A 12,345-nucleotide genomic window follows, 5' to 3' on the forward strand; every position below is an offset into this window, starting at 1 on the left:
ACACTCCCATGAGAGTTCTCTGAAATCGGAGTAGATAGCCAGAGCGAATTTACCAGCTACATCTATCGACAGTTGTCGCAGTGACATCATGAACATTCTATTGAAATGGTTACTTGCATAGTGAAGTCTTTTGTTTAGAACATGCTAAACAATTAACCCTAATCCCAACTCATAATTTTACTACCCTGAATGAATCTGTAGGTATCTAACCAAACAGGTCCAATGTTAGCTAGCTAACATTAGGCTATAACTAGCAATGCAAATGGCTCTGAGATGTGAATAATATTACTAAACAGATCATACATGTAACATTAGCTAGCGAGCCAGCCAGCTAACATTAGCTAGATAGCTAAGAGTACGCTTGAACTTGAAATGAAAACGACTTTCTGACTAAATAAAAAACGTGTAATATCTGAAAATGTAGCTAGCTAGACTATTTTACCCGTATGGATGGACGCTTTTCCTCCCTCTCTGTCACGGAGGCCATGGTTGCCCTTAGACGTAATCCGGAAACAGCTGTATTGTACAACAGACTGTGTGTTCTCTTTTCAACTCCCTCTGCATATTTGCAATCAAAGGCCAGAATCTTCTTCACCTCCTTAGCTATCATACTCTAATTCCAGAAAGTGGAGAGCAACACTTTTGCAGATCTATTACATGATATCTTTAAAAAAAAAAACTGCTTTAGAAGGAATTACCTACACATACTGTGTTAACCAGATCATGTTGTAGACAGGAGCGTGCTACAACTCATCTCTCGGCATGTCCAGCCCATCCATTATCTCGGCCAATCACGGCTAGCGGGAAGGTTCCTGACTTTTTCCTTGGCTAAACCAACTAGGCTTGGTATTTAACAATGTTATTTGTATTTACAGATGGCATACAAGTTTGTTATTTTGTTATTAAGGCACATGAAAGTTCACATGTTCCAGAAGGCATTTCTGACCAAAAAATGAAATTTGATTAAAAAGAGGTTTACGTTCAAATGACTCTGTGAACACACGCCTAGTTTCCTGAAACGAGTCACATACTCACACATTTACACCACACTACACACACATTACACCCCCCCCCCCCCCCCCCCCCCCCCAGCCATAAAACCTCACACACAATGCAGGGAAGGAATCACACGACCAGACCTGACATTTTCAGCACACCCATCAAAAAGGTGCCCGATTAAAAGGGCAGAATGAAATCATACCAAGCCCTGTACATTGCACTAAGTCCAAGCTAAATAGGATTTAAACCCGTGCAGGCCACTGATACCTTCGGTGTCAAATCCTGATTACTATAAAGAGGAGGAGAAAAAGTCTGTGTAACATAATGCCTGTGTAACAAGGGGTGTCTTAGAGCTGCATAGTTACAACAGTATACACAGTCCGTGGACAGATAAGGCAGTATTTTTATAGAGAAGGCAGGGGAAACTGCTCCGTTGAATGCCTATTTGAAAGGCGATGAAATAAAGGCTCTGTTTTTAATCTAGCTTGGATCAAAAGGTTAAAGCTAATTAACAAACTAAATAAGAGTCTCCCGAGCTGCGTCTGTGTGCTCTCTCTCTCTCTCTCTCTCTCTCTCTCTCTCTCTCTCTCTCTCTCTCTCTCTCTCTCTCTCTCTCTTATACTGCAGCGTGGAGGCAGAAATAATGGGAGACCATAGCGGTGTGTGTATGCATGTGTAGGATGGTAATGGAAAGGGGATACTAAGTCAGTTGTACAACTGAATGCATTCAACCGAAATGTGACTTTCGCATTTAACTCAACCCCTCTGAATCAGAGAGGTGCGGGGGGCTGCCTTAATCGATGTTCACGTCATCGGAGCCCAGGGAGCAGTTGTTGTTGTGGGTTAAGTGTCTTGCTCAAGGGCAGAATGGCAGATCTTTCCACCTTGCCGGTTTGGGGATTCAGATCAGAGACCTTTCGGTTACTGGCCCAACACTCTACCTGCCACCCCTCTGTGAACACATCTTGGTGTGTGCATGTTGTGCTTGGGCGCATTCATGGGTGCACATTTACAAATCCAAAGAGAAATTGCTCCCCGCGCTGAAATGTAACAAATACCTGCCAAATGTTCCACCAACAAGATCAGTTCCAATTAACCATGCTATAGAGCTCCACGACCCACAAAATAAAATGGCTGGTGATCAAGGTTTCCTGTCTGTTTTAATTTGATTTGACTTTTCCAGCAGAACCCGGAGGAGGCTGAGAGAGGGAGTCAAACTGAAAGGACAAGGGCACGTAATAAAGACGAATGGCTACAGCAGGAAATTTGATTCATTGCCTCGGTACAGCAACATTTACAACCAAAAAAAACAAACATTGACAAGCCATGAATTTTAAAACACTGTCAAATCCAGGAAAGCACACATCCGGCTGCTATAATGACATTTAGTCCCAGAAGGCTGCTGGGGAAAGACAGGGAGATGGTTAACTGACTTTATCAGGTGGCCATTTGCCTGACTTTCACATGCGTGCAAGCAGTTTTTGGTTATGTTCAATTCAATTCATTACCTCAATTCTTCATACCGAATACAGAAGAATAATCTAGAAAAACATCAACAGTAAATACTGAAACCTTACTCAATAAAACTCCTGCCCAAACTCAAGTTTTTGGCTAATTTCTTCAGAACTAGACGGACGCATTGATGTGAGGGTTGCTCAGTATTATTCACTCAAATAGGTATCAGAAGCATATGCTTGCCGCAGATCTTTCACTGTGGAGCGCACACTTTGTAGTATGATATGAAAACGCCATCTGGTGTGGGAACACAGCTAGGCTAGCTGTGTAGCTAAAAGGCCCTACTGTGTCATAGGGTTACCTTACTGTTAGGGATATCCGTTACATTAATCCTCAATGGATTTAATAATCATTACCTAGGGTGCATAATACAACAGCTCTACTAATGTACAAGGGCAGGTGTACACTTTCTTGAGACAGCGTTTGCTGCTAAGTATAGCATATAATCATCTCGGTGTCACGTTGTGTCTCTGTATGACCTCTTGTTGACCTCGTCAACATTTTCATAAGGCATGATATTAAGCCTTTCCTATTATTGTCTTTCATTAGAATCTCATTAGATTATGTCAAAATGGTGACATTTAACCATTGTGGTTATATGTCACCCAAGCTGACATATTAGTTACATGTCACTTACTGTGACATATGTCTGGATTCATAACACATTAATATGAAAATTCCTAACACTAGCCCTATATTTCAGTATATTGCATGGAGTGTTTGCTTGTTTGTAGGGTAACATTTTGTCTCCTATGGAGCAGAAACAGTGTGTCCTGCTGACAGCGGAGAACTGGAAACAACACATTCTGAGACAGGGCCCTCTCCTGAACAAAATGAACATCTGCCGTTTCTCATCAGCTATATTGAAGCTAATGACGGGCCGCAAGTGTGCTGACAGCGAATGGAATTGGATTGTGTACAAGAGCCCCTGTGAGACCAGACATATGTTCTGGAGTGTGTTTGTGGATGGAGTTTTTGTGAGCGTGCGTTTATGTGTGTTAGTTGAAGTGTCACTATGGATGTAGTAGTTGAGAGAGAGTGAGAGTGAGAGTGAGAGTGAGAGTGAGAGTGAGAGAGTGAGAGAGAGAGAGAGAGAGAGAGAGAGAGAGAGAGAGAGAGAGAGAGAGAGAGAGAGAGAGAGAGAGAGAGAGAGAGAGAGAGAGAGAGAGAGAGAGAGAGAGAGAGAGAGAGAGAGTAGCCTGCTGGCATGAGTTATTAAGTGAAGACGTTGTGTATATTGTGCCTGTGTGTACGAGTGGGCGAGTGAAGTGTGTTTGTACAGGTTGAATAACTGTTGTATCCTTCTTCCCTTTCAATCTCCTCCTCTGTCTCTGCGTCACTAGCAGAGATCACTGCATCACACACATCAAAGGAGCCCACTCTCGCTGGATACAATTGTACTGTGACCTCTCCCAGTCTTTGTTCGTATGCACCACAACAACTCCCAGGCTGCTAGCCTAGCTCTCTGCCAAGAGGATTCTCCCTGCTTGCCTCCTCCTCTTCTGTCTAGGGACAGATTACATTTACATGAAAATTAAATATATGTTTTCCACTCTGGCAATTGACGGCCATCTTAACTTCACACAACTGTCGATGTGTTCACCCACTCGCTGTTGCCTTTCTTTATCTAGCACAACTATTTCTCTCTCTTCCTTCTGTTGTCGGAACTCTGCGGTGAATTCTTTTGCACGCGGTCTTGAGTTCAACTTTTGTATAAATGGAAGCGAAGTACTCTACCTCGGCCCTTTTTGCAGCCTCTTGAAATATTTGCGAGTCATTTAAAATGAGAAGTTTGCGTGAACCCCGGTGAGGAGGATCTAGGCAAGTGTGTGTTTGTGTGTGTATGTGAGAGAGAGTGTGAACGGAGAGCGCTCTCCTTCTCGCCTGCATTCTGGAGAGGCTAATCACATGAAGAACATTTTCTGGTTGGGAGGGATAAAGACCAGCCTCTGAAGTGACTCGTCGTGTTTGGAGAATTTCAACCGAGCAGCAGCTAGCAAACGCAGCTCTAATTCTCCTCACAGAAGTGTGGCTTTGGAACAGTCACGTTGCATACAGCAGCAAATACATCTTGAGACTTCTCGTCTGTTATTTCACACACAAAAGGTATTTAGGTAGTGTTTTCCCCAAAGCATAAATTACATTTGGGGAGACAAAATGACAACGCAGACACCGGCTGTTTGAGGAGGAGGGGCAAAAAGGGAGCAAAAGAAATGAAAGCGATGTCATATCATGAGGAAGATTGATTAACTGGCCATGATGAAGTATTAGGTAGACAAAGTAATTGAATATTCAATACATCCCTGTCTGGCACTGAAAAGCAGAATTAAGAAATAAGAGACAAGAGACTATAAATTAGTTTAATCAATCTTCTGCCTCCAACAACAATTAAATAAGCATAACTATAAGTATCTATTAAATGGCTTGTGGGCTGGTTTGTAATTTCATTGGTTCTCAGCATAAGCATTGGCTGCTCTATGACAGTGAGGTATGAGAGTAAGCCATTCATATATATATATATATATATATATATATATATATATATATATATATATATATATATATATATATATATATATATATATATATATATATATATATATATACATATATATATAATCATTGCCATTGTTCTAAGCTGTTGAAAAATCCATATTTTCCGTTACCGGTTGTTCAGGTATTTATATAGTTGCATTGCATCACATAGCTTTCAGTAACTTCCCTCTAACTGTCGTAAATTTGGTCATTTTACATTTTAAAATGGGTGCTATAGCCTACCTCATGTCAAATGAAGTATACTCAAAGCTCAGTGGTTGGCTGAATTTGTTACATAACCATTGGCATCCATTGAAGTTGGCATAATTGAAAGACGAAGTCCAGGATCTTAAGCACAACAACATGTTCTACGAATTGGACTCATCACATATCATACAAATTGCTAGTATATATATATATACAGTATATATACTGTATACTGTATATTATTATTCAGTAAAACATTTCCAGGACGTAACATCAAACAAAATGGATGACGTAGTGCACAATTGGATGACGTAGTACGCAAGAAATGAGGACCTGTTCTGGCTCATGAGCACCACTTTCAAAGCTACTGGTTGAAATTACACAATTGTTCGGGAGCATCACTTTAACAGAAGACACACAAAATGAACAACTATAGCTTTGGATGTAAAGCTTTAGACCCTAAGTCAGACAGGATGCTATAGAGAAATCTGGAGGTTAAAGAAACTTAGAAACTTAGAACACTTGAAAAAGAAAAGGAGAGCCGCAAACTCTAAGAGCTCAGATGCAATAATTGAATAACCTATTAACCAACGTTTCGACAGACAAGCTGTCTTCATCAGGGCATAACGACAGACACTGCGGGTCACTCATTTACTGTATATAGAGTCAAAGGACACACACGGGGGTCTGTAATCATGGCCGGGTGTGGCCTGATATCATTGGTTAATTCTCAGATATAAACAGAACATACAAAAAACATGAATGATTAGCATACGATCATAGATACAATTTGGCTACATAGGCCTACAAACATTTACAATGAATAGCAAAATCACAATAATCACAAGAATGGCTTCAGATCAAAGTCTACGTTGAGACAGAAGGAAGCAAGGGTCTTTAAAATAAAGATCCAGGCATCCTCTCATTTAATGAATTATCGAGGTCACCCCCTCTCCTAGGGAGGGTGACATGTTCGATGCCGATATAATGTAAGGACGAAATTTAATGGTTCGCTCCAAAAGGTGGGCCGCAACTGGGTAAGTCGAGTTTTGGCATCCAATGGTGCTCCGATGCTCCGAGAGTCGTACTTTTAATTTGCGCTTTGTTTTACCCACATAATTTTTACCACAAGGAGAAGTTATTAAAAGATAAATACCTGCCTTAGTGGAGCACGTGATAACACCTTTGATTGGGATCTACGCTTGTAGTTTCCATCCGGTAAAGGCGCAAATAGACGTTGTGCAGGGATATTTTGGGGTGGTAAATCCGAGTTTACCAATTGATCTCTGAGAATCTCTCACGAGAATTCGACCAAAGGAGGGTCCGAAAACACATTACCGATACAGTCATCAGATCGTAGAATGTGCCAATGTTTGTGAACGATTCCCTTAATTTGTTCAGAGCACTTTGACTAGCGGGTACTTAGAATGCAAGAATGCTTCTTTTTGCGAGACTGTCCTTGAAAGAGATCACGTCTCGATTTGTTTAGAACTTTCTCAATGGCATGCTTTAGAGAAACAGAGAGAAGGCTGTTGGTCTAGTCTCTGACAAAGCACAAACAAATGCCTGCATTCATGACTTTTATACAGTGTTGCACCGTTTAACTTGGTCCTTGTTTCCACGTATGACTGAGAGAATACATTTATTCATGAGCACCGGTAGACACAATCAGCGTCTGAGCTTCACTGATTATAAGCTAAAACCAGACCTCATTGTCAACCAGGGTAGCCTAGCAAAAATATACTAAAATCACACTATCCTATACATTATCTATATACCATAGAAATTATGGTATGAGCACTACTTGTTTAGCAAAGACAAGAAAAAGAAGAGAAGAGGGAGAACACTGAAGGTTAGGAGGAATAAAAATAGGCCTAGATACAGTAGAAAGAGTCTTTTCTCTTTTCTTTCCTCAGACGTTTACAGGCCTGCAGAAGGAGTGCGATTGACCATCTGGCCCTCAGTATGGAGCTATGCACTGTAAAAGCACTCAAATCAATGGAAACAACTCCACTTTGGATGCCCACCATTACACAGATGGTGTACTTGGAGAGAACTGCTTAGGCTACCTAACGAAGAGCAGACACTGCACAGACAGAACCCCCCACGCCACAGGCCCGCCCCCACCACCCACTTCCAGTGAATGTTGCTTGCTTGATTGGTATTGTAAAGTATTGTTCGATGTTGGCCGGTGACCATGAACTACAACAGGGCCCTCTGGTGGTCTGTTGATAAATGGCTTTGACCCAGAGTGTGAGTGTGTGAATAGTATACGCATACACAAGCACAACACACACTCACACACATGCTCACGGATACACTCTCTTAACGTCACACGTAATGTGCATGCACACAGCGGAGTCATTTCAGCTAAACTGAGGGTATGGAAAGCTAAATTGACTCCAGACATTATCACCTTGTTTCACTCACCTCAGTCAATAGGGGACCTCTACAGGATCAGTGGGTCCCCCGCGGGACGGTTGAGCTAACGTAGGCTAATGTGATTAGCATGAGGTTGCAAGTAACAAGAACATTTCCCAGGACATAGACATAATAATACATTATGGCCTTTCTCTTGCAAAATCAAAGATGATTTCCTTTGCATTATCTTTTACCTAATCTAATGTGTTATATTCTCCGACATTATTTTCACATTTCCACAAACAAAGTGTTCTGTTTCAAATGGTATCAAGAATATGCATATCCTTGCTTCAGGTCCTGAGCTACAGGCAGTTAGATTTGGGTATGTCGTTTTAGCTGAAAATTGAGAAAATGGGGCGGATCCTTATTAACACTCTACAAACACGTTATGCAAGAATTCGCTGCTACGCACCGGGATTAAAACTCTAGTTGAGTTTCATGTCAAGTCAAACAGCAGTTACCTAGCCAAAGCCATCTACTGCAGCCATCTTTACGCGCTGTTCCCTGCAGCTGCATTGATGCGCTCTCCATAACTCCAGCCAGCCAGGCTACCACATGGTCCTAAAGTCAACCTACTAAACTGCATTTGGCTTTTAATCAGGGTTGGAATGATTTTAGTAGCCTATTTTTAATTGTTGATGTGGAGCTAGAGTATGGCGACTGCCAATTGACACCCCGCATGCACATATAGTCTAGGCCTAGGATAACACAAACCATATATGAGCACGCGATGATGCCCATAGACCAGGGCTGCCCAACCCTCTTCCTGAAAACTGTTCTGTAGGTTTTCAGTCCAACCCTAATTTCGCAGTTCTGATTCAGCTAGTTAAGGTCTTTTAGAGCAGCTAATTAGTAAAATCAGGTGTGTTAAATTAGGGTTGGACTTGGAAACCCACAGGACGTTACCTCTCCAGGAAGAGGGTTGGGCAGTCCTGTCACAGACAAACATACCGTAGATTACGTGCAGACAGATATACAAACCCATTAAAAGGCACTCAGAAATTAACTTAAAAATTCAGATTTACACAGAGACACAGTGTTATTGACATAGATGTCACTATGTTATTAACGTATAAAATATGCCTAAGAAGCACAGTAGACACAACCCGCACACACACACACACACACACACACACACACACACTCACTCTCACACACATTCAGACTGTACACGCAGACACATTTTTATGCATTTCATTTTTCTGTTCTAAAGCATTTGTATGTTTTTGTTCATGTGGACATCAACTCAAATTCAGCACATTTTCTTGGCACATCCTTCTCATCTGCCTTTTGTCAAAAGACTAACTCACGGATACAGAAAGAACTGCACCTGGACTAGAATAAAAATATAAATAATATTCACCAAAAAATGGCAATAGTGCAGCTGTAGCACATTTCAAGGTACATTTGTCTCAGCTCTGTGGCATTTCAACAACAAGACCTGTCACAGGCTATTTTCAGACAAAAGTCTTCAATTTGCATCACTAAAACAAAGCAGACTCTACACAGCATCTAAGAAATCCCAACTCTCCACAACAATGTCATAGCTGTTCACAATGCCGCAGTCAATCATCAAGACATGAGCGGACAGAATAAGTGATGACAAACTGTAATACTCAACACAACGCATAGTTTTCTAGTGAGGCATCATGGTTTTGTTTGCTCTCAATATTTTTGTAATACTTTGTATAGGAAAAAATACATACATAGGCAACTCATTTCACTACCAGAAATCAACATATCTGATCATTTAGAATGGGGACTGTATGGCCTATATGGCTGTCTTAGTGGTTCTTTGTTGACAGGTTAAAAACTAGACTATGATGTAGCCTAATAACTATGTAATAACATATATTTTACTGTAAGACATATGCCTGCCTGTTCTTTAAAAACAAATGGATTGGATTTGGGCGAAATAGATTATACCCCACAATTTGTAAAAATTAAAACTATATTTTATATTCTTATACGTTTGTTCACTATTTTACATAATGACTTGTTAGGTTATCTGTTGAGACAAAATACACACATTTGTCCAGGGCCCTATCATATTGCTCTCCATCGTTTACATTGAGCCTTGTAAAGCTACGTTAATTTCCGGCTAATGCCATTTTGAGTAATTGTCCTGCATGGCACCGAGCCACTTGTCAAACCCGATTTGTCTTGGGACAAAAACGTATTGATCTTCATTCTGTCCCTCTCTCCTCGCCTCACAAAACGTTTCATCACATCTCCGCGCTCAGAATGAGAATTCTCACATTGTTTTACTTGGAGTGATTCCAAAAGACAGGGGCAGCATCACGCGCCCACTTGTGTCATCACATTAACCGTAAAGCAAAGGGGAAAGATTGTGAAAAAAGGCACTAGAGATCAACGCAGGAGTTGCTTACAAACTTCCTTCAATCCATAGGCCTACAGTACGCGCCATGCGGCTGTCCAAGGCAGGCGACACCTGTGCCATCTCAGCACACGGGGCACCTTAATATACGTTGTTGTTCCTTATTTGCCCTCTTAAGTAAAAATAATATGTTTGGGTTGTGCATACTTATATTGTGTTGCTATGCAAACATTCTCTACTTTTTCAAGCATTTTTAAGCATATCAACCTTCTCCCAAAATGAATAACTGACGTGAGATGAAGACTAATCATGTGTATTGATGTAGGATGTATTTATAACGCATCAACAATGTCAATTGCCACATGGTAAATAGGGAACATATAATAGACTATAATAAAATAATGGCATTGAGAAACAAACAAGCATGGGTAGGGGTCATTTTTACACCTGTCGGCTACAATGTGGTTGCCTCGAAGCCTCCTGACATGAAGTCACAATAGTTGCACAGCATTTAATCCAAAGTATCACTGTCGTATAAACTACTGTGGGCTATAGTCTCTGCAATGTTGTTTTAGATGCACACAGTCATCTGATAGCATACCCGTGAATAGAGCGTAAACATATTTATTTTATAGATGACGGGCAAACCGTTACTCCAAAACCCACAGATGCTGCACAAGCACAGATAGATACCTTCACTTTCCTAAATAGATAGGATTTCCACTCTAAGAACGATACTGGTGCTTTACCTATAGCCGGTCCATATTACACATAAATAGACACTTAATAACGCTTACCTATTCGAATGACATGAGGCATCCCACAAGAGTACTGAATCCAAAAGATACATAGAATGGCCGATGTCCAGTATTCCAAAATCGAACTCCGGGCAGACAACCAAGTGTTTCGCATGATTGTAAAGTCGAGGGATCCACTTTTTAAGATTCCAAATACGCTTCAGTGTTGCTCATCAAATTTGAATTCGACGGAGTCATATGTGGGTTTATGTGTCTGCGACAAATGGGCGCTCATTGTACTTGGTGCAACATTCTCCCAGTTTTTTCACTCTCAATACTTTGGACGGCTTTTCAAGAATATACCCCACCAGTTCCACACACAGGCGGATCAGTGCTACGCCTGCGAATGCTGGCTGCTACAATTAGCCTGCACGAGTCTGTATCCCTTCCCCTCCTACCGTTGATGCTATTTGTCTGCTGGCTGGAGAACAACCGGGCTGGATTCCCGTGCAAATGTGGAAGGGAACTGCGCCTGCGGTACTTTTGGTCGCCTCCAACGATGCTCTGACCGGTGTTAGCCACAAGAAGCCTTGAAAACCTGTTTCTTAATACGTTTCTTCAGAATTCATGCAAGCTCATTACATATTTCAAATATATAAAATATCAGTGCTGATTTGAAATATTAAATTAGTCCAAAATTTTGATATAGCCAAATAGCAGTTATAATCATGATGATATTGTCTAAATGTTAATTACTGTTAATTTAGAAAAAGTATTCGAAATGTATAAGAGAAGCTTCTTCATGATGCACTAGTCGTTGCTGTCGGTTTTTCTCATAGCGCAATGAAGAAATAGCCTAATGCGCTTCAAGTTTTAGAAAAATCAATAACAAAAAATCCGTGGACGACCAGAATGGCTTTTTCTAAATTGAATGCTTGTTCAACTCACAACCTGCGCGCGGTTGGACAGATTCACTGGTGCTGATTTTTTTTGGTACCGAGCAAAGCTTGTGTTGTGAGAGCGAGCGCCACCAGCCTTATTCAATAGTGCCACTAGAGGCACTTGAATCATTAGGCAAAGGTCACAATTATGTCCATGAAACATTTGACACGTGAGATTATGCCACTAGATTATTACATGCCACTAGATTATTACATTTTCAATTATTATTTATTTCTACTTATTTTACATCTATGTGTTTACTTTTTTTGGTTAGATTAATGCTCCCTGAAAACCAAATAAAATGTTCAGTATAAATAACTTCCCCATGTGTGTCAAAAACAATCAATTGCTTCACATGCCTATTCTGCCATTTCTACCTAAACAATTACAATGATACATACTACAAAAGTTTCCCCTTTTAATCTAACAGTGTGTAGTCTACCTGTCCCACTGAGTCATTTGGAAAGCATAGCCTACTTTATAGTTGTCTCTAAGGTAAAACGTGCTGCCATGTCCTCACTCCTTTCAGGCCTAATCAACATGTTTAATGACAAAGAAAGCCTGTAGCAGGAAACAATTGAACGGGTTGAATTGTGTATGTACATGTTGGAAAATAATCGTCTGGCAGTGGGGTGTGGGCCATTGACAAAG

General features: G+C 40.8%; 1 protein-coding gene across 1 annotated transcript in view; it reads right to left on the reverse strand.

Annotated features, from left to right (window-relative positions):
- LOC129838062 (glutamate receptor ionotropic, kainate 3-like) overlaps positions 1-11,742 on the reverse strand; it is a 128,656-nt gene extending 116,914 nt beyond the window's left edge. The window contains exon 1 of the mRNA XM_055904741.1: positions 10,813-11,742. Within this exon, the coding sequence (XP_055760716.1) occupies positions 10,813-10,927 (115 nt within the window). The 5' untranslated portion in view covers positions 10,928-11,742. The remainder of the gene's footprint in view (positions 1-10,812) is intronic.
- Positions 11,743-12,345: the final 603 nt, after the last annotated feature.

Source organism: Salvelinus fontinalis, chromosome 38, assembly GCF_029448725.1.
Source record: "Salvelinus fontinalis isolate EN_2023a chromosome 38, ASM2944872v1, whole genome shotgun sequence".
In the NCBI taxonomy this organism is placed as follows: Eukaryota; Metazoa; Chordata; class Actinopteri; order Salmoniformes; family Salmonidae; genus Salvelinus; species Salvelinus fontinalis.